We start from the raw sequence: 23,480 nt of genomic DNA, 5'->3' as shown, positions 1-23,480 counted from the left end.
TATTCACTGGCATTATTTACTATGCACAGCGTATTAATTAATTGTAATAATCACTGCTTACATTTACACAGTTACAGATACTATTTTGAGAATGAGCTGCAAAAAGAATGCCACCAGCAGCAGAAACCTCTTTGGCTTACTGGTTATCTTTATCAGTATGTTTATTTCATTTCATAATAGCTGTAATTGAAAGCTACGTGTCTAGGAGAACAAAGTGTTTTTGAAATTGAAGTACATTTTCAAGATTACCTCCATTCTTAAAAAAAATACGGAGAGAACAGGTGATTTTTCTGAGATCATAGCTACATTTATTAAGGATGCCATTACACTTCATCTGCAGACAGACAATTTGCAACAAACAAGGGGAAAAAAAGATCTCAGCACTGGGAAAGTTATACTGCAGCACTCAGTTTTTCAGTCAAGTCCAAAGACATCACGATCTCCAGGAACATTTCTACTCAGTATAGAGTCCAATATCAACACTATTTTCTGACTACCCTTATGTGGACCTGTACATACATTCATTGTCCTCTTCAGTAAAGTCTTGATACGGACTCCTAAATATCACTATCAGATACCAAAGCTGTTCTTATTCTAGAAAAAAAATTAAGACCATTCACACACAAAAATGGGAGGATCTTCAGTAGACAATAAATTATCTGTCATAACAACACTAGTTAATGATATGGTAACAGATACTCCAAATGTCATGAAAGCATTACGAATGAAGAGTAACTGGATTATACAAAAGGATATTTTTGCTTAAAAAAAGTGGGTAATGATCCAGAAACTAGAGAGAGAGTTTGCAATAACTGACTTTTTAACATGCAAGAAGTCAGAGAGGCACAACGATCTTCCACAAAACCAAATGCCCGCAATATTTTAAAGCAGATTCATTTGTATATGACATTTTTTGGAGGAGTATCCAAAATACGCATCAGTAGGTTTGCAGTCCAGTTTAGCATACTTATCAGGCTCTCAGTCTTAAATATTTCAATATGACAACAAAAGGACATAGTTCTGAGTCACGCAAGCTGCTGAGAACTACAGAAGGTTTTCTTCCAAGTCCAGGAGAAACAGACAGAAAAGTATAAACAGCATTAACCTCATGTCCTTTTGCTGTCTATGGAGTTGCCCATTCCTACAAGACTGAATCAGAAGCTGTCAGATGGAAACTGAACAAGACTTAAGACAAGAACTACATGGTAGCTCAGCACATCTCAAACCACAGCTATGATTTCCAGCAGTTACTAAGGTATTCTTTGATTTGAGATAAATCTTTGAGATGCGAAGTCCAACAGCATCTCTTATACAGGGAAATAAAAACAGGGAATACTAAGTTTTATTTATCTTCTGTATTCATAGCAGCATCTCAGTCATTGTATCTCAAGTAATTATAGCTTTTGGTTAGGACTTAGCATACGGTGAAGTGTTTTTTCAATGTACACGTGAACCAGAAGGAATTAATAAAGCTGGATGATCTCAACAATCAGAAGATAATGTTTTATTCCCTGAGACTCTTCTATTATAGTCTTGTTCCACTATTTTGCAGTACATTAAGAATTTATTAACTATTCATTGATGAAAGCAAAAAGAACAGGAAAGTTAGCCAGTGACTTGGGCGCGTTTTCATGCAACAAACTGGATCATAATTTAAATATTCTCTTTTTCCACTGATTCTTTTGCAAGAAAGATTCAGTTTATAGATATTTCTATATCTTGACCTCCATTCTACACCCAGAGAATTTCCATGACGGGAAAGGCACTAAGTCATCCAAATGAAGTGAGTAAACTCAACATGGGTCTTCTACATCCTGGGGAATGCCTCAGCTGCCAGCTGTGAAAGAGTGGAACAAGGTCACCCAACAATTACATTACTTTCATGTGCAGCAGTGTTTGTGGAATTCCACTCCCCTGCTTTCCCACCTTTTATTAATTTTACTTCTGCTTCATGTTTGTGTTATTCTTCTTTCAGAAAAGTAATGTTTAATAATTGGACCAAAGTAAAAAAAAAATCAGGTCCTTTCAAAAAGTCCTTCTTTGCATACTGTAACTTCTAAAACTACATTGCCAAGTTCATTACTCGTATGTAATAATAGAAAATTCTGTATTTCCTTCTATTGCACAATAAATTATTTTCAACATACTAGGTTAAAATTAAAGGAAATAAACCATTTTCTGAACAAGGACCACACTTGCAGGAAAGAAATTCCTCCTGTTCCACATATGAATGAAAAATACCATCTAAATATATACAGCTTTGCTGAACAATCCTTGGAAAAAGACAAGAACGATCTGAGTTTTATCTGAATTTTCCTAAAACGATAAAAAATATTTAAGTTCTACAGAAACAAAACTGCACAATATACCTCTTTTTTCTTGAAGGACACAGTAATTTTTTCCCCTATGAGAGGCCATGGTTTTTTGTTTTCTTGTTTTGCAAAATGGATTAAAGAGATCTTTTCTGCCTATGTATGTCCTGAGAAAGTAACTATTGAACTAATCCATGTTGTGTTTTTTTAAAAAACTTTTAGGTTTTGCAGGAATATTTTACTCATATGGAAGGGAAAGCATATTTTGCCATCAGTCTGAGAGTTTTTCTTGTTCATTATTTTCTGCATTATTTACTTTCATCATGTGGATATCTGGGGTTTGTGCTTTTTAGTGCTTCTCCTCCTCCTGACCTGTTTTGTCTTGCATTGTAACTCTCCTTTGGAATATATATCTCCATGCTGCCAAGGACTGCTCTGAAGGTGCGGTATCAGGAAACTAGCTGACACAGAAGATTAATGTAGAAGAACATATGAATTGTTATTGCATACCAAAGTTCCCTGCCCTCCTTTCATCCCTAATTCCAAGGCACAAAACTCTTTTACTTATGGACATTTTAATCTGATATAAATGTCTCCTTTTGCTTTCCTTCAAATGATCTGCTTCAGTAGGTTTTGCTTGTATTCTTACTATAGCTATGAATGCTTTTCTTTTAGTCTATCTTTTCACAACTTTTCTTTTAGTCTATCTTTTCACAATTCATTCTCTTAAAACATTTTCCTCCAGCCACTTATTTTAATTCAACTTCCTATTTCTTGTTCTGACCTAATTTACATGTGACAGAAGAGCTTCCAGTTAGACAAGGGAGAAATAATAATTACAGAAGTCTGCAGTGGAAGTTACTTAGAGGTGTATTCCCTTCTGTTACAGTATTCTCATCAATAGAAAGAAGTAAAACCCACATGAGATTGGAGTAGTAAATTGTTTTTATACATTTATTATTAAAATAATGTCAGTACCAGAACATCAACCTAGTGATAATGCTTACATTACTTCACTTAGAGATTGATTAAAAAGGAAGTTTTATGATCCATCATTTCCACTCATAGCCCTCATACACAACTCTAACATTCTCTCAATTCTCATGAAGTTTCTTTTTATTTAGACATATTTCTTAGTCTCACTGGTTTCTTTCTCTTGGTTAGTATTCACTATCAGACCTCCATGTAAAATTAGAATTTTAGTGAATACAGAAACAAAATAAGCTTTTCCCAGTTATTTAGTTGTGCTCTAGAAACATTTTCTATCCCTCCAGAGAAAGTTTCATCCCTCTTAGTTTGTTCAATATCCCTCTGTTTCTCAAGGTCATACTAAGAAATTTAATACCCATTAAGAAATAACTTCCAAATAATCAATTTGATTGTTGTTACCTTCATCTGAAACATTTCCAGCCAGTTTTGTTAAGTGTTATACTTAACTGTAAAAATTACTTCTGATATATTTAATTATGCTATTTCACCATCCACATCTAGTGGAGCTCTGCAACGCTTGACGTATCCCAAGGTAGTCTCCCATAAATTTCTACCAGACAAGTTTGGAATCAAAAGTGTCTCCAGTGAGAGATTAACCCCTGTACTATTAGGATACTCATCCCTTCATTCTTTGCAGCATTTCTGAATCTCGAAAACAGTTCATAGTTTAAATGTCCCAATGTGAATATCTGGCCTAGTTACTAACTCTATTCCTCACTACTCTCTTTGTATTATCTCCACTTAATCTCTAATCTAATTAATTTATTTTGTGGTCTGATCTTACTGTTCTCATATTTTTTCAAATCTCATTTCAGACTGTCCAATGTGAAAACTTTTAGGCTTCACAAAAATCATACTGTTTATCCGTATCATACACAATTTTCACTATTTGCTAATACTTTATTTTCCCCAGTAATTCATATCTTTTTCTCATATGAGTTCATTTACATAAAACATCATTGGTTATTAATGTCCATATATATATATGTAGTTTTCATCCTCTAATTTTTAGTGAATATAAAAATTCTTAAATTTTAGCTACAGAAAGACACATCCATTTCTAGTGCCTGAGTCTTTCTCTGTTGGAAAGTGCAAGCTGTTACACTCCTAGGAAATCAATGCAGCTGACACATTAAAATACACAACTAACAATTTTAAGCAGTTTTGCTGACTTAGTCTGGTTTAAAATCAGCCATTAGATGAGTTTATTATGATTTATAACTGAAAGTCAGAAATGCAGCAACAGATTATATTAACATCACTAAAAATAAGTTAATATTGGAAAAAATAGAGATTGCAAAGCAGCAAAACCATTCCAGTAAGAAAGGACCCCAGGTATCAGGAAGATTACATTCAAAGGAGATGTGTAAGCACTGAAATATTTAGCATCAATGTCACATTATATGAAAAAAGTTAAGCAGTCAACAAAGAATCAGGATCCAGCTAGAAATCTTGTAACATATCAGGCTCATTGATATTTAAAATACATGCATTCTATCTTGTTAGGATTAGTGAATTGTGATCTAAGGCAGAAAAATAGTATTTATCTTGTCAGATCAGTGGCTGAAAGTAGCTGTTTTTAACCTGTGTCCGCATTTTAGGCTGATTTTTGAGTTGAAGAATGTAAGTACTCTCCCAGATTTTTATCTTAGCTAAAATATCATGTAGACAGCAGTGAAAAACACTGCAGAATTATCAAATGGGAGTTTCCTTGGGAGACCCCAGGAAGGAGCAAAATGGAGAAGGGTAACCTCATACAGAGGAAGAGTAAAACTCTAGAAAATGTACATTCAGATACAAACGTGAAAACAATTCCTGTAAGATGGCAATATTTGAACATGTTAAAAAAACATCTACACAGGAAGGTTAAAAACTTGTATGCTCACAGAAGTACGTTTTCAAGTGTAAGCCTCTTTTGTTTTAATTTTCTTTTCTCACCAGCAACATCCTCCCATCTCATGGCAGAGTGGTTAAGGTACCCTGTTAAAGATTCACACAAATGAATTTAAGTAATGCTCTTTAATCGTGGAGAAGCCTACCCGGTACATTCAGCTGAAAGTATCCATTTGGCTAAGAGGATCAATTTAGCCTGAGTAACACTTCTAGACACAAATGTTTAGCAGTACTAAGAAATATGATTTAATATGATTTATTTATGGCACTTTTATTCTTTATGATCCATCAATCTAATCTTCTCTCAGAAGAAATTTGATGAGACATTTGTTAACTTATTTTGAATCCCTTTCCAGAAATATTCTGGATTTTGGTTTGGGGCTAGGGGAGTACATAGAGAAAATTGCATACCTGTCCTAGTCATCCCAAACATTCAATTCCTGCCACTGCTGTGGATCACGTGTGGACCAACATTCTTTTTTGACTTGCCGTATGGTAGCTCTATGTTAGTTAATTGATTTTGTTATGCACAGAACAGTGCTACAACAATATTTACTATTTAAAGAGGTAGAATGAAAGGAACAAGTTTTCACAGAAGGCCCCCCAATGCTGTTTCATTTACGTGGCAAGTGTGTTTAACGTTTGTCTCAACTTCTTAAAACCTCTGAGATGGGTAATAGTAATCATGCTGCGGCTGCAGGACAGTAAAACATATTGAGCAGGGAACAAACATCATTTAACTACCACATTTTTTAAAAGTAATCTTAACGATTTTGGTTTTACTTGTTAATTTTTAAAATTTAAGAGAATTTCAGTTGCAAGACTGAAAAACTGCGAGACTCGAGAATATTCGTGTCTATAGAAATTTACCCAAGTCAAAAAAATCAACACATCCGAATTCATTCCAATAAAAAAATCACGCAATGCCTAGATCTCAAATCAAAATGAAGTGTGCTCTGCTCAAGTCCAATTCAGCTATACCCAATTCCAAATTAAACCATGTTCACAATCATTCGTGTAAGTACAAGTGAAGAGATGGTATTCCCCCACTTTTACCACAAGTTTTATGCCAAATTCAAGCAGTTGTTCAAACAGTGTAGTAATTCACTTCTGGGGATACCCTCCATCAAAACTTGTTCCTTCTGCAAACAAGCAAAAAGAACACAAGTATGATTGAAAGCTACTTAGAAATTCAAACAAATGTTGACAGAGGCTCCCTTTCCAAAATATTTTTTGAATGAAAAATTTTCCCAGCTCTAATGTTTACTCATAATTTAAGCTATTGTTATTTGCTGTACTTCCTTTTCCCAGTATGTAAACTATATGGAGAATCAGAAGTTACTGCAAAGAAACACAGCACTGTCACCTATATAGGAACTGTGAAGTTTTGTTTTCTTGCCCTCTGCACTGGTGAACACATATTTATGCTGATTTCTGATAATTCACCTGTGTTTTCTTCCCCATTAGTCATCACAGCAAAGAATCACCGAGCATATTTTGTGGTTTGACTGGTAACATTTTGTGGAAGTTTTGCAGTGCTCATGCCTGAAGAAGTTCCATGTCTAATATCTATCGTTCTTTCCATGATACCATATCTGGCTGCTCAATAAAGTGACCGAAATGAGTAATTTCAGCCAGCAACACCTTCAATCTATTAAGCACAGATAAATATCTGTATAGTATGTCTGCCCCTGCCTCTTCATCAAATTTTCATTACTTACACATTCCCTTCTAACCACTACATTTCATTGTGCATTGAATCATCTGGCACATGCTGCTTCTTCCTCTTTTGATAAGATGTAGCACTTGTCTTCCACAAATTAGGAGAAAAACAAAAACTTAAAACTTTGAGAATCATTTTGCTTGGTCACAAGCATCCAACATGTCAAGAAACCCTACGATGCTGTTTTTCAAAGTGTTCTCAATCACTCCACCAATATAACTAATATTGGCGCTATTGTCAGATTTCAGTTAAACAATTACATCTTTCTCACAGAGAAAACTCAATATTTATTGGCTGTAGAAAGCACAACTTCAGGTAAATGAAATCTAGCCAATCACTTTCTGTTTTCTGTATGGAGACATCCAACTAGGCACACCTCAAGCTATCAGCCTTTCAAGTGCTATCTCAGATATTATGTTTTGGGAATAAAGAAATCCTTTGTGAAGAGGAGAAAAAAACATTTTATTTGATAATCTTTCAAAAGTTTCTAAACTAATAAATTTGATCCCACTACTGAAAGAGGAACACATTTAGAGAAGTATGAAAAAGGTTTAAATGTTTCACTCTTTACCCCAAGGTATTTGGTCAAATAAACATGATTCAAAATTAGAATGAAAATGTTGAAGATTATAGATCTTAACTCTGATTCTGTGATGTCCAAAGGAAGAAAATTTAGCAAAAATCAACAGTAAGTTGAAAAAAACAAAAGTAAATCAGAGCAATAGTTTCCATGCAAGGGGAAACATGTTAATTTACCAAACTCATCACCGTTTCAGTTAACGACAGAAAAACAACAACTGCCTCACAACTGCTCTTGAATCCAGTGAGAGCATTCACACAAAATCAGACACTAATATTTAAGATTTAAAGGAGATACCATTTAATATTCTACTTTTTAGAGCACAAATACTGGCTTTCAAAGTGTAGTGCTCTTCCCTGGTCAGCTAGCGGAGCTGCTCTTTCTGTTGAGACCTGTTCTCTCTGTGGCACAGAGTATAACAGGATTTTTTCCAGACTTGCTGATGTTAGCCAAAGGAAACTGCAGTCTGCATAAGAAATGTAGGCCAGCCTGGAAAATCAGGAGAAAGGAGGGCACGACACACCTACACAACTCCCATGAGGCACTTTGGGGCCTCCTCATTAGGCAGATGCTAATTAAGTTCAGACAGATCCCTGATTAAATGCTTCTCGGTTCAATTACGTATTTCATTTGTTATGATTTGACCCAAAATAAAATACGTTGTTTACATCTCATCAAAAGGGAAAACAAGGAATTTGTTTAAAATCCATGCAGACACCCTTTCCATCGGAGGAGGGGAAAAAAATCAGGAAAATTTCTTCCAAATTCATTGAACTTCATTATGTTATAATGTATAACAATTTAAAGCTAAAATCACATTCAAGAATATCGCTTTCTCATCATCAGTTAAGATAAAGCTTTACATGAAATACTACTACACGTTTCACCAAACTTAACATTTTTTCCATGCACTACAACTGAATAGACAAATCCAGATTGTTTTAGGGAACTCAGTAAGAATCCAATTCAGTTTTCAACTCTCTGAATGTTATCAAAATATTTGTTTATTTGCTTTTAGGTCCCAGATCTTGGGTTCATAAAGTTATGACAGAATGACGTATTTCTTTCTTTTTCTTTTTCTTTTTTTTATATTCAGAGTGTAAATTCTTGCCTTTAACAGAAGTTCTATGCTTTGACTTCTTTTGTATCAGTACATTTTAAGAAGTTGTGTCTGGCAGTATTACTGGACAGTGAGGAAATACATTTTTTAAAGACATCATATGAAACATGCTATCATTTAACTTGAACTGCTAAAGAGACTTAGAACTTCAGTCTAATAGAAGCCTTATAAAGTATTGACAGTAGAAAAAACTGTTTCATAATTAAATAAGATTCTCCAGCATTCTTTATACCATGGCAGTTATTGATTTGTTTTCTTACATTAATTAAAATTAAGAAAGTACAAGATCTAATTCGTGTTAATAATCATATACCCAAAACAAAGCATACAGCTCTTGAGTTCACTACAAGTCATTTCCAACAGTAATAAAACTGTTGTTCATGAAAAAAAGTCAACGGAACTCTCTCTATTAAAATAGGTCATTACTGTTGGTACTTTGTAATACCTAAGGAAAAAAATTTTTTCATTAGATGGATTGGAATATACCTTCCATACCTCCCAAAATAGTGAAAAGAAGTCACCTACTCCTTTATGCAAAATACCTCTGCAATTACATAAAGATCATTCCAGCAAACACCCGAATACACTTGAGAACTCTGTTCTCAAAACCTCTGGGCTAATAAGTCTGTACAGTGTGCCCAGATGTCTTATACTATTAGTATAAAACACAATAGATGCACATTTCCTAGTTAAAATAAACTCTGTGCTATATTTAAAAGTTGGAGATACGCTGTTGTGCTTATCAGATTCAAAGTACTTGACAAAGAGCTTGACAAGTTGAGAACTTAGATGTTCAGAAGTTGCATGTACTATATCTAAGGAGACAATTTATCTTAATAAAAAACAGCATACATGGATGATGCTGGTTTTGATCAGAAAAAAACAACTAGAACTAAATATAGGGCAATACAAGCTGGTTAAGTACATAACCCGCAGCACATACATGAGTAAAGTAAGCAGTGAGAAGCTTTAAGTGTACTGATAGCACTAATCAGAGTATTTTAAGTCAAGTCATCACTCACTCACCACAGACTTTTATACATTTGATTGGTATACCACATATCACAAACACACAAGTATTAATCATTTTTTTTCAGAACTAATGATTATGAATCTAAGGAAAATACAAGAATGCAATCTGAATGAGACTGCCACCAGTGAGGTATACAAAAAACTCCGCTCAGGCTGTTGTGATTGGAGATGAGAAACCCAGCTAAAAATGAAAAGAAGCAACAGGGGAAACATCCCACACAAGAACACTAATTACTGAGTGGGGATGGCACACTTTCCAGAATGGCTATGCCTGCAAAAGTATGCTTCCTTTGAAGGCTGTACTGGCTAATTGTGCTCTACACATGTAAAAATCTGAAGCAAAAGTTTGTGATACAGAAATGGCTTTAGAAGTACTGTAGAAACCATACATTAGTCTTAATGTTGGTGCATATCTGGGAAGAAGGAACACTGACGCTTGCAACAAATAGCACAGGGACAAGATTGTATTCTGGGAAGAATTAGATCCAAACAGTTGACCATCTAACAAAGCTTAGGCAGTAAGGAAATCATTGATAGAATTGGGAGCTTTCCGTTTTTTTAATGTATAGAATTAAAACGTGTCACCAGAAGTTGATATATTGCTTTAAAAGTCAGGGTACTCTAACTGTTGAAGGTATTTTTTCTGCTTTCAAATCTAATCTGCCTGAAGGGAATAGATGTTTTCATAGCTCTGTTTCCGTTCAGAAAAATATTATTATACATGCCATGTGGCAATGCTAACGAATCTGCTTTGTTTCCAAAGGTCTTCTCATGTTTAATCAACTCACGATAAGACCATCAAAACTGTTTCTTTTATACATTTGATGATAGCTTCCTTCTTAAACATTTATCTTTATATACTGAAAAAATAGAGTGCATCATATTATCCTGTCATACTCAATGATACCAAATTTCTATGAGCTTGAAAGGAATGAGCTAAGTAATAACAGTACTTTGGGGTCTAGTAAAGTAAAAGTAACTGGCTAAAAATTACATCTCATATTGGCTCTGAGCAGCAGTATCATCTGCAGCATGGTTACTGATCTTCATATTTTTCCATTAACATCTACCATATGTCTAGAATATCTATTTAATAGAAAACTGTAATTATTTTACCTAATTAACTGATACGTTAAATCAAAGGCCGACTCTACAAAGTAAGTTAAACCATAGCAATTATGGATTGTGATGCTTATTTTTATTCTTACAATTGTCAATGGAATTTCTCCCTGACTATGATTAATATAAACTGATTAGCTTCCTTTTTATAATTTAAATCTTTCTAAAATGTGTAAATATATTTTAGTATTAACAGAAGGTTTTGAAATTACAGCTGAGGGAATTCATTTTTCCTTTATTTATTGAAAACAATCACCATTAACTCAGCCCCATCAATGCTTTATAAAGCCCCAAACAGTACATGTGATGATAAAGAAAATATATCCCTCAGTGTCTATTGCTTATTTATTTTTCAGAATAACTTTATTGAAAAAGCCTTCAGACTTTACCACATGTTCTTTCCATGACTTGCAGTTTGTATATTTGCCCAAAACTCAAGATAGTTATTTTCCTTATGTTTCCTTGTCTGTCAAAGAGCATCTTCCATTCTCTCTCCATCATACCATCAAACTAACCAGTTCAAGAGAGGATAGAATGGAATTTAAGCATTTACTTAGGAAAAGCTGTCATGTAAGAGGTAGGAGCTGTCTTCACACTCCTAAAATCAAGATCCAAGCTTTAGCTTTCCTTTCAGAAGTCCATTTGTGAGCTGGCAAAATTTTGGACACCATTCAACAGGGAGAATAGTGGTCTTTTCTTTCATATATTTAGCTACTGCATATCTGTACCAATCACAGCAAAGCACCAAAGATGCACATTTCTATTGTAAAAATGAGGATACATGAAGCAACTCGCAGATGAATATTGCTTTGCTACTTTGCCTCTATTATATGCTATAAAAACACAATATGTAAATAGCAAGAACTTTCCCTAGACCACTTCTAAAGGCAGAGCTAATCCGCATATCAAGGCCTAATGCCTCCAATAATTCTGTAAGTATTATATCAATATTATAACCTTCCTCATTCCAGGATGAAACTAAAATTAAATTTAAATAATTTAATTAAATTAAAATAAAATTTGCCAAACAAATACATTACTCCATATATTTGCTGACTCATTTAAATTGAAATGTCACGTGGAATAATTTTGGCAAGGTCCAATGGATTCAAGACAAGGTTTCCAGAAATGCATGCTAAAACCATGTCTCTGTGAGGAACTTTCCTTCCTTTCTTCTCACAAGCTTGCTTGCTTGGCTCCTGGCAGCTCACCTGATGAGCTGAAAGCTTAGAAGCCTAAGCAAGAGCTCCTGACACCAGCAGCTCCCAGGCAGACTATCAGGCGGACATCTTCAAAGCAGAGCACTATTTCCTACCCCAGAGAGGTTCAAAATCTCCCAAGCATGGTTCAATGTCTGTACAAGCAAATAAATTTAGAAATAAAATTTTCCACCAAACAGAACCACTGTACTGCAGTCAATTCTGCCTAATATCCACTTTTCTTTCTTTAGCAAAGATTTGTTAAACACTTGAAAATTTGTGCATGAATTTGAGTGAATAAGAAGAAAAACAACACTAAATTGCAGATTTTCACAGAGGTCTTGCTATGCATACTAAACATATGCCAATTCAGAAGGTAACATTACCACCCTCACAGGTTTAGCTGAGACTGCTACAAACACTGCTAGGCTAGACTTGCCTCTGAGAATTGAAAGGGTGAAAGATAGCTTAGACTATAGAAAAGGGGATTGAATAGGTGAAAGTTAGCTTAGTGAGTAGCTTAGGTTTGCAAAATGAAATTTTTGTGCTGAAAAGACAGACAAGGAGAAATTCTGGGGCATGTAGTCCTTGTAAAAACAGTGGTATACAGTACTAGGTGAAACAGTTAGGGGGATGACTCCCCCCGAAAGGTCACCAATTGCAGATGCCTCTTTATACGTAAGCAGTTATTCTACAGACAGTAGGTCTCCTATTTTTCCAAATAAAACTGATAGCTGCCCTATCTCTGGAATGCAAGACAATTAGCTAGAACAATACACTACAAGAATTAACAGAGAAGCAGTGGATTGGTGAACAGAGTTGCAGCCGATAAGACGGCTGGCTAGAGCAAGTCAGCATTTTCCAACTCGATCTAGGTTAGGGTACACAGCCAGGGACACTGCGACCTTTCATCAGAAAAAGACCACCAAGGAAATACCACGCATGCGTAACAGGACTGGGACCTGGGGTGGGGAACTCATTGTAATAACCCAACCTTTTCTTGGAAATCTAATGTGTATGTTAAACATCTGCCTTTCTTGTCATCTGGTGTGCAAGTTAGGAGGAGCAATCCCCCTTGCACCCAGTGCTGAATAAAAATACCTGCTTTATAACCTTATGTGGGTTATAGAGTCTGAATCTGCACGTCAGAATAACATAAGTTAAAGTAAACTACACTGAAATGAACGGAGCTAGCCAGAGACAGTTATTTCAAAATAAATGAGTATCTGGCCAACAATATGCAGAAGAAAGTGTTTTAAACAGAGCACGTATGCAAATATTTGACAGGCTTGGACAGAATCATACAGAATTGTAGAGGATGGAAGGGACCTCTGGGAGTTATCTAGTCCAACCTCATGCTAAACAGGTCCCATAGAGTAAGATACATAGAAAAGCGCGATCAAACAACCTGCTGTGATATGAGCACTTGATATGAAAAGCCTAACAGAGATTGCCGACAACTGGTACCGCATCCAAACCATAACAGGCAAAAAAGCATCTCTCTGAGTTTCAGAAAGTGTAAACAGTCTACAGAAGATGAATTATCATGGAGATAGTAGTAAAGGTACAATTTTTATTTTCCCAAATTTATCACCATTACAAAGGAAAATCACTGAATGATGGAGGTTGATGAAGGCCCAGACTGGTGCCCAAATGCAGCCATGGACTGTGAGGTCACCAACCAAGTGGTTGCTACCTCAGTGAGAGATGACTGTGACCTCATTGACCCTTGTATACATATTCGGGCGTCGGCAGAGAACAGCATGCACTAGTGCCTCAACTCCAGTTGAGCACAGCTGCAGAACTCAGAGCACTGAACTAGGACTTTGTTTGGCTGTACCGTGGGGCTGCCAGAAGCAGTTCTTGGTGTCCTCCCCACAGCATTGCCAGTGTTTCCCCAGCCCTGCCTGGCCCAGGCAGCTGGGGCTCTGCAGGGTGCGCTCACAGCAGCAGAGGTGAGTGGTGCAGGGACATGGCCCCAGGGTGCAAAGGCTTGGGGGACTGCTCAGACATGGCTGCTGAGGGACCAAGGCATCACAGCTGCCTGCCACAGGGACAGAGAGTGACCATGGTCTCCCCCTCTCTCTTTTGCAGTTTGTGACACTTCCTGACTGCTGCAGTATCAGGAGACACTGCAGATCTCAGCTCCCCCCAGCCCACAGCACAGGCTGGGGCCATGGAGGCAGCATCCGAGTGGACCTGTCCCATCTGCGGGCACCATCAGGATGAAGCAGCCTATGTGACCCCTTGTCTCCACAAGCTCTGCTACGGCTGTGCAATTTGGTGGGCAAAGAAGCAGCATAGTTGTGCCCTATGTGGGCACAAGATAAAAACCATCCGGTACTCAGTGAGGGCAGATGATGATTACATTGAGTGTCCTGTCCCATCGCCTGCAGTGCACTTGGGTTATAACCTGCAGGGTGAGAAGGGGTCTCCAGAGCCAAAGGTTGTTGCTCCTGAGCACAGCTTCCCACCAGAGGTCTGGGCAGCCTTTTTCCAACGACATCCAAGAAACCTCAGACCCCTGCTCCAGTGGCTGCAAAGAGAGATCAGGAGGAGCTCTGGTGATGAGTGGTGGGACGTGCATGCGAAACAAAGCATTATTCTGAGCTTCCTCTGTGTGCACGGGCTCGATGAAGCAATCTTGTTGCAGAAGCTGCAGCCAAGTCTCAGAGGCAACACAGTGCGCTTTGTGAGGAGAATTATTTCCATCTCAGCAGCCCTGTATGGCCCAGAGCTCCGCCAGCAGCAGAACCACCAGGACACTCACGCTGCAGAAGGGCAGGACAGCCCTGCAACCAGCTCCAGACCTGTGGCCTTCCATGAGGGGCCTCCTGCCTCTGGCATCAGCCAATCCACCAGGTCTGCAAGGCCCAGCACTGAGGAGCTCCCTAGCATCCTTCATGGGGATCCTAGGAACCCTACCAACACCACTGTGCCCTCAGAAGAGCCGCAGGAGGAAGCGGACCAGGCAGCAGTAGCAGGGCCCTCCACTCAGGGTAGGGACCACCTGCCTGGGGGGCATCACAGACCTTCCAAGAGGAAGGCCAGCAGCAGCACCCAGGACTTACCCCCACCCAGCAAGAGGTGGTCCCAGCGGCAGCACTAGGTTGGCACCCTATGACCAGCCACAACATGGCTCAGGCAGACTTGAAGGTGAACATCGACTTCTCAATCTGCTTCAGAGAGAAAATAAAGATTGGAAAAAACCTTATTATTGACACTGTAGTTGGGGCTGCTGTCTCAATTTGCGTTGTTTTCTCACTTTTCTGGTCCTGGGAAAGGCCATAGAATCGTAAGTTTATTTCAACACTCAAAAACCAGCTAGTCATGACAGTGATAATAAAACAAGTGTGGGCCCCAACAAACAAAAGATGGACCTCGTGTTCTTATAATAATAATCCAATCATCAGGATCCTCGGGGTCACCACTCATCACCAACCTCCACTTGGACATAGAACCAGTGATCACAACCTTCTGGCTGCAACATTCCAACCAATTCCTAATTCACCAGTCTACTCTTCAAACTCATACCTCTCCAATTTAGAGATAAGGATGGGACCACATCAAAGGCCTTGCAGAAACCCAGCTAAATGACATCAGTTGCTGTTCCATTGTCCACCAATGCCATCACTCCATCACAGAATGCCACCAGACTAGTGAGGCATGATCTGCCCTTGGTGAAGCCATACTAACCATCTCAGATCACCTCGTCATCTCACAATAGTTTTCAGTAATAAATTTAATATAATATGACAAAGAATGAAGAGAAACTAAGTTACAGCATAATATCCTAAGAGATACACGGTTATGATCAACAACATGACGTTTCACCAGCACTGAACAATTCAGACAACCGTGTTAAGGCAAATCAGCAAATAATTAATATCCTCCACTGTTAGATTCTCTGCCAAGAGTACAAATATATAATCTATTCTTGTAACATTAAATGGCATTTATACCATAAGCTCTTGAGTGTCTTCCTGTCTTCTCTCCCTTGAAAACTAAGCTAAGCACATCATCACTCAGTGGGGCAAATATTATAGTTTATACCACTTTCCTTCAAAAGGAATCAGCAACTCTCTATTCTTAGACTTTTAAGCCTTTTTAAATACATAAGTAGCTCTCCCAGTGCTAGCATTGGGGTCATATTTTCAAAGGAGTTTAGCTCTTATTTTAGCACCAAAAAAAAAATCAGCAGATTATCAAGTAAGCTCAACTTGTTGTCATTAAGCATCTTCAGAATGAGACAGAGAAGGAACAGAGATGTCTTGAGCAGTTTTTCAAAGTTTGACCCTTTAATTTCTCTCTAAAGACAGTTGAAAAATCTGATTCCAATTTCAGGTGCTATGTAATTAAATCACTAGGTGTTAAAGCCTTAATTTTACCACTAAGAAACACAGTATCAATAACTGTGGGATATGATCCAGAGCCAATCCCACACTTACCACAAACAGGACAGAGATTATGCTAAAATATGTTCGTGCTTAACATCTGCTAAAAGTTGCTGTAGCTATCATACGCATGTTACAATCAAGTCTACAGTGCACCATTCCCACTCCAAACTGGATTTTTAGTCATCCTTCCAAGGTCATATTTTGACAGGAATCCCTGGATTTGGGCTGCCCATTGGATCTTTCTACTACATACATGTATTAGGCCAAAATCTGTTTCCTATTCAATGATTTTGCAGAATTTTCACATAGCACAAAACATCTGGTTTGAGAGCAAATCTCTGCTGATATACACAAAAGAAAAGCACAACAAAAATATTAGAAATGTGTATGAAAACAAAAATTCTGACCAACAGCAACTGCAAACAATTTATAGTGTGGCATATGATGCAGCAGTGTCAACGATTTACGGGTGTTTGGCCCAGGTCCATGACGAATGGGGCGGGGGTCCTATGGCCCCACGCCCTGGGAAAGGGAAAAGGGAAAAAGGGTAAGGAGATGGGCCTGAGAACAAAACAGCGGCAACAATCTGAGGAGAAACAAACTCATTTACTAAATAAGATATCGGAATGCAAAATAACACACTATAATACAATATAATTACAATTTAAGCTGATAAATCCTATGCAATGAGAGAGAGCGTCCCAAAATTAAAGGTAGGCCTTACTCTAATGCTGATGGTCAGACGGCTGGGGAGCAAGATGTTGCCCGGACGAGAGACGGCGGAAAGAGAACAAGGTCTTGTGATCTCCAAGTTTTTATCTTTCCCTCTGTCTGGAAAATGGTAACAGGGGAGCAAAGTACCCTGGGTAATGTAATTCTTCTCTTCTGAGAACCACGTACATACATGATGTTATGATGTGAATACCAGTAACTGAAAACCATAAAATCACAAGCAGAAAACTTGTTTCTAATAAAGCAAGAAAAATTAAGTCATAGCAATGTGGCAAGAAACATAGCACTGCTCACTGAAAAATCTTGGTTTTGCACAATATGCTGTTAAATGTATAACGGGGCCCAGAAAGGGTGAATAGGGAACCATGTGATGTGGATTGCTAAAGAATAAGACATTTAAGTAATAAACCAAAATACCATCTTTTGGTCAAGCTTTGACTTGAACTACTATCTCCCTATGCTATGTTCTCCTGTATTCTGCAAAAGCTGCTTACATGTCTCTATTACAAATTTTTATTCTCTACGTTCTGGATTTCTCCACAAGCTGGCATTTTTCCAGCTGCTGATAAGGAAGCTGCAGTGAAAGGATGCATAAGGAGAGCATTTCTTTGTCCCTAACACAATTCATGAGATATGTGCTAGAGGACTTCTTTCAGGTCATGTCATCTTGCTGATTTATGGTAACTGGCAGTTTCCACAACGAGAAGCGTAGGAATTGTTTTACAGCTTTTTAAAGTACTGTTCCTGATCAATTGTTTCATTAGATATTTGGTCAAGTAATGACTACCAGGTAACATTTATTTAATAGGACTCAGGAATAAGAGAGGGTGGAGTTAAGATGAAAGCTAGGACTGAAAGAATCGTACTTTTAACCAATTTTATTAATAGTATTTAACAGTATTAATAATAGTATCATATTATAATAATATTTTAATTATATTTTAATGACACCATTTTTTATATACACTACAAAAACATACATCATTAAGTACCTACAGGTTACACTTGCTCACATTTAAAGATTGTTCTCAACTATTGATCAAATCATCACAGAGACAGTAATGTCTATGTACCTATAGAGAGACATACCTACGCTAGCACAAGTGGTATTTTAAACAGCATTTTATGAAATTGAAGTTTCATAGACAATTTTTTTTCCTTAATCTCATTACCATTGTACTGAATCTTTAGCACTAAAAATATCCCAACTAACATGCTCAAATTCAGGTCATTTACAAAATAGCCATTACACCAGTTTGCTAATGCATTTCATTTCTCAGCTACTCCTCACCGTAACGATTAAAAATGATCCTTAAGTAAATCTTTCAAAATTGATAATGTCTTTGCTTAGTTACTTTAAAAAAACAGAAAACATTGTTTAGTTGTTGCTTAACTAGAAATCACTCAATAAACTATAGCAAATTACAAGAATTATCAGAAGAATATCTAGTATTTACAGAATTTGGCTGTATCAAGCAGGAAAATATTGCAAGATATCTACTCTGGAAAGACGAGAGATGAACTGTATAGGCCTAGTACTTCAACAGCTAAAACAGGACCAGTAAGCATCCCTCCAGCCACGTGCCTAGATGCTGGGAGTGCAGAACAGTGAAAACTACCAAGTAATCTAAGTCACCCAAACCCTGAGTTTCTCTCTGCAGTGTTAATCATCAGTTCCCCTGATAAACTTTTTTAGGCAGGTAACATTGAACATTGTACTCTAAACAGCCTCAACACTCTTAGGTCTTCTGATACCTACAATCTAAATATAGAATATTCACATCTAGAGTATATTGCATTTCATTCCCAACAATATAGAGGCAACATGTTCAAGACTTTCTGAAGTGATTAGTGACAAATTTATTGTACACCAAATTGCTCTAGATAACTCATTCAGGTTGAATTTAGAGATTAAGAGATTAGCCCTGGAGCAGTTTCTTATTTGCCCCTCTGCTGAGGGTTTTATTAGATCCTACAGAGCAGGTAACATGTCTTCCCCAAATCACGATAGTCATAACACTACTACGTAGTAATGCCATAAAAATTTAATTAATGGCTAATAACACTTAAAGTATCAGCCTATTAACATGAAAATCCAAAACACCCTTCTTTAGATTTAGATTATGCCCTTACAATTGATTTTCAAAGGTTCTAAATTTTTTTAAAAATCTATATGCCTCACAACATGGTATAAGACTGCTATCTAGATAAAGACATCCAGAAGCACAACCTTCAGAAATTCTAGACAAGAGTCACCTATGAACTTCACTATCCTAAGGAAGAAAAATCTTCAGTAGCAAAGATTTAAAGTAGTATACTCTAATGAATACTAGCAAAAAAGAATCAACTCTCTCAACAAGAAAATCAATATTGCAACCCTTGAAGAATTTAAGTCTCATTTGTATGGCAAAAGTGAAGTTGGAGGCTCTGAAGCACTAATCAGTTGTATTAAAAATGAAAGAAAATATCAGACATGGGAAATGATTGTAATTAAAATTTGAACACATACAAACACAACAGCTCTGGCATTACTAAATGGAAATCAAACAATGGTATCTGGTGTTAGCAGACTGAATAAGCAGCCACAACTTAATCACCCCCCATCTGTTGGAGTAAAGTACATATTTCAAAGTATTATATTAATTCCAGGTATTAGAGAGTTAATTATCTTGTAAAGGATGCAAATTTTGCTGGTCTTCCACCAGAGGTCAAAGATCCTATTTTTCTAAAAACACTTTTGTGGATTTTCTTCCACTTGGCTTTCATTCTGCATAGACTGAATTCTCCAATCAACAGACCGGAAAGGGTTCTGGGTTAATTTGATTTTCTTTTAAAGTTATGCTTTAGAATTCTAATTCCAAATGCTTTTTTTTTTTTAAATCTATATTTCATTAGTTTGACCTGATCTCATGCACTACCAACAGTAACAGTTATTAGTATTACCAACATCAGTAAGTTATAACGCATCTTTTGAAGGTGTTTATCACCTGTACGTAATTTTTTAAATGCACAAGATTCATGCTGCCTGTGGTAACTAACGCCATCATATTGAGTCTAATCAATACTCTCTATATTGTCAAAAATGTGACATAGTCCATTATTAAACAAGACTGACACACCACACTGTACTATTGACCTGGTATTTCATTGTCCATAACCTATTCCTCATTAATTGTAGTGGTATAATTGTACTCTTTAGGAAGTAATCCCAGAGATCCTGAAGCCCATCACAGACGAACACATAGATTCCGTAACAAGAACATATGCGATAATTTGTACTCAGAGATTTGCTAAAGACCACTGAAGTAAGATGAGTCATGGTAACTTGGTCACTAAAAGTCTACGCACATTTTAATGAGTCTTGTCTTTCTTACTGACAAGAAGAACATTCTTTCATATGGTGAAACAGTCTGAATTTGAAATAAAGTTTGGACATTTAATTCATATTTTTATGGATTCCATGTGTCCTTTTCCAAAATCCTGATTTGTATCACAGATATATTATCTATTCCTTTCCCCTGCTCCTGCATTTTTATTATTATCTAGTTAACACGAGGGAGCAAGAAATTGCAAAAGCATTTCTGGCCTCTTTGAACAGGGACCAAAGATTTCCATAGCAACTTGATCCAGCTACACCTCCTTGGTAACCAATTTAACATTATATTTACCTGCATTAATGCTTCAGAGCTGAATATTACAGAAGTCTATTTGCTAGTTTCAGAAATCTTCTAATGAACAGGCACGTTTCTGTTTTGTGTAATATCTAATGAAACTTCTTCTGTTCCTCAGAGTTGGCATTTCAGTCAGTCCTCAAGCTGTCTCAAAAAAAAGCAATCCACAGAACAGTCAAGCAGTTCTGTTAGTGACCAAGGTGTTTAAAATAATTTTATTCTAATATTTCAGTTTTAGTCTATGTTTTTGAGCAAGGAAAGAAAATCTCAATCTCTAGACTCGTTCAGACCCTTCCTAACTGCATTTAGTATGTTATTTCTCATTAGGAGGTGGATAAAGCGCATTGTGTAATCAATACACCAGACCCACCACTTTTGAATTTCAGATCTGCTTTTCTATTTGTGGCATCCAACAACATTCACGTAATTCAATCTTTCTGCTAGCACCCATTACAATCCTACTGATTAAACTGAAAAACTACTCACAGAAGTTACAGCCTCTTCATCTTCCATGATAAAATTACCAACAAATAAAAATATTAGAAATATTTGAAACATTTTCTCATAATAAATTACAGTTAAAGAGTAAAGGATTAGATCTTATTTGACTAAGTATTCTTCTCCTGGTTCTAGCTGTAAGTACTGCACAGAAAGCACAACTTCAAAAGAAAAACAATGTACAGTTGAATGCATAAGATACAGAGTCATACAATCTCTTGAGTTGGAAGGCACCCTTAAAGGTCCCCTAGTCCAACTCCCCTGCAATGAACAGGGACAGCTACAGCTCAGTCAGGTGCTCAGAGCCCCATCCAGTCAGACTTTGAATGTACTGAAGGACAAGGCATCCACCACCTCTCTGGGCAACCTGTGCCAGTGCCTCACCATCCTTATATCCAATGTAAATCTCCCCTCTTTTAGTTTGAAACCATTTCCCCTTGTCCTGCCACAACAGACCCTGCTAAAGAGTCAGTTCCCTTCTTTCTTACAGCCCCCCTTTAGATACTGAAAGGCCACTCTAAGGTCTCCCTGGAGTCCTCTCTTCTCCAGGTTAAACAACCCCAGCTCTCTCAGCCTGTCCTCATAAAAAAGGTGTTCCAATCTTTGGATCACACACTATTATTTCTTTGATGTAGAGGGCAATGTCTCCTCATTCACCTGTCCTTTCTGAATAGCTTGTAGCTATTAGTGGCCACATTCCAGTTGTGGTAATCATCCCACCAGGTGTCAGAACATTATACATATATATATATGAATGAGCAGTTTTAATGACTTGAAGAGCAAGAACTTTAGGGATACTCACTTTTGAGAAACACAGCGTGAAGTAGCTCAAAAAACCAATTTTTCTGATAAGGTCTTGAATGAATTAGTTTTAGGAATGCAATGAGTCAGTATGAAATGGACTGCTATCAATCAATAAGAATTGTATAGTAATCACTATTTTAGCGTATCTTAGACACACATTTGATGTTACTAGCCTTTCTGCACTGAAGTACATGAGGAACAGCAAGCACATATGTTCCTACTATTATGACCATACATATGCAGAATTTTAATATAGTGATTCTTTTCTTATGATTTTCAACAGAACAGAATCAATGACATTGAGTCCTTGCAAAAACACTGTGCAGTAAGGAAATTGCAATAATTTTTGCACTGTAGTTGAAAGTTGAGAACATTGAGTATTCTCAAGGTAAGAGAAAGTAAAATTCACTGCACAAGAGTTTGACTTCAGAAGTTCTAGTCTAAAGAAGTACCATAAACCCTGCATTCATGCAGACCTTGCATGATCAAAGCCTATGTTTTCAGATTAGCACAACATCTAGCAATAAGCAGCATGTTAACTCTTCTGTTTCTGAAGCATGTGGTTCAAAGTCTGTTGGCAAGCTAACTAACCAAAAGATAGCTACCCAGCAGATCTGAAAGAGAGAGAAATGCTGGCAATGTGGAAAAGAACAGTATGTCTGGGCTGAAGTGCCAGCGGTAGCAAGAGGTTGTCAGAATAGAATTATAGACAATTCCCATTTGAGAAAAAGGAAAACTTAAGAAAAATATTAAGAAGCAGAAGCTAAAGACTGCAAAGGCAGAAGTGAGAAATATGATTTTAAAATGCACGAAGAATGTTTGAAAAATTGTTCCATCCAAAACCCACTGAAAACAATGGGAACACTTTCAGAAATGTTTTGATGAGGCCTGTAATCCCAAATGACTGTGTTCAGGACCATTGCTTGACCAGCACATCAAAAACAGCAAGCACTGCTTAAAAAGTGACTTAATAAAGCCTCTTCTGAGACGAAAATGCCACTGTTCCTTTGAAGATAGTCATTAAAAGATGAAGCATGCGAACTGTCAGTACCAGTCCTCTGAAGTTCAACTATAATCTCCTTATTATTTCACACTCTGCTTCTGAAAGCTCTTGTGAAAACAGAAAGCAAAACTGAGTCAAGCAGCTTCACCTGTAACTTACCTGCACCGTGCCAAGATTTTGTTTATGTGAGGGCATGTTCACGTACATATGCCCAATTTTAACAACATCTAAGCTTTTTACTTGAATAAACACTGGAATACAGTGTAACTTCTTCCTTATATTAGCTTCCCCCCCCCTTCAATTATTAGCTTCATGCCACCCACTGATATATATTTATTTTTTAAATTTCTCTGTTCAGTTAAGGACAGTTAGGTAATGCTATCCAACCTTTCACTGAACCTGTAAGG

At 37.1% G+C, this 23,480-nt stretch overlaps 1 protein-coding gene and 1 long non-coding RNA gene across 2 annotated transcripts in view; one reads left to right on the top strand and one right to left on the bottom strand.

Annotated features, from left to right (window-relative positions):
• LOC110403411 overlaps window positions 292-23,480 on the bottom strand; it is a 53,713-nt gene continuing 30,524 nt past the window's right edge. The window contains exon 4 of the long non-coding RNA XR_002441651.1: window positions 292-1,837. This is a non-coding gene — a long non-coding RNA (uncharacterized LOC110403411). The remainder of the gene's footprint in view (window positions 1,838-23,480) is intronic.
• LOC110403410 (E3 ubiquitin-protein ligase Topors-like) lies at window positions 13,530-15,562 on the top strand. The gene is made up of 2 exons (XM_021406574.1): window positions 13,530-13,923; window positions 14,063-15,562. The coding sequence occupies exon 2, from the start codon at window positions 14,145-14,147 to the stop codon at window positions 15,075-15,077; it is 933 nt and encodes a 310-aa protein (XP_021262249.1). The 5' UTR covers window positions 13,530-13,923; window positions 14,063-14,144; the 3' UTR covers window positions 15,078-15,562.

This window comes from Numida meleagris, chromosome 8, assembly GCF_002078875.1.
Source record: "Numida meleagris isolate 19003 breed g44 Domestic line chromosome 8, NumMel1.0, whole genome shotgun sequence".
Lineage (NCBI taxonomy): Eukaryota > Metazoa > Chordata > Aves > Galliformes > Numididae > Numida > Numida meleagris.
Note: the sequence above shows the minus strand (reverse complement) of the source record. Positions and strands in the feature narration are given on the sequence as shown.

What these genes read in the sequence shown, in the direction of transcription:
- LOC110403410 (XM_021406574.1), top strand. Translation starts at nt 14,145, where the DNA reads ATGGAGGCAGCATCCGAGTGGACCTGTCCCATCTGCGGGCACCATCAG.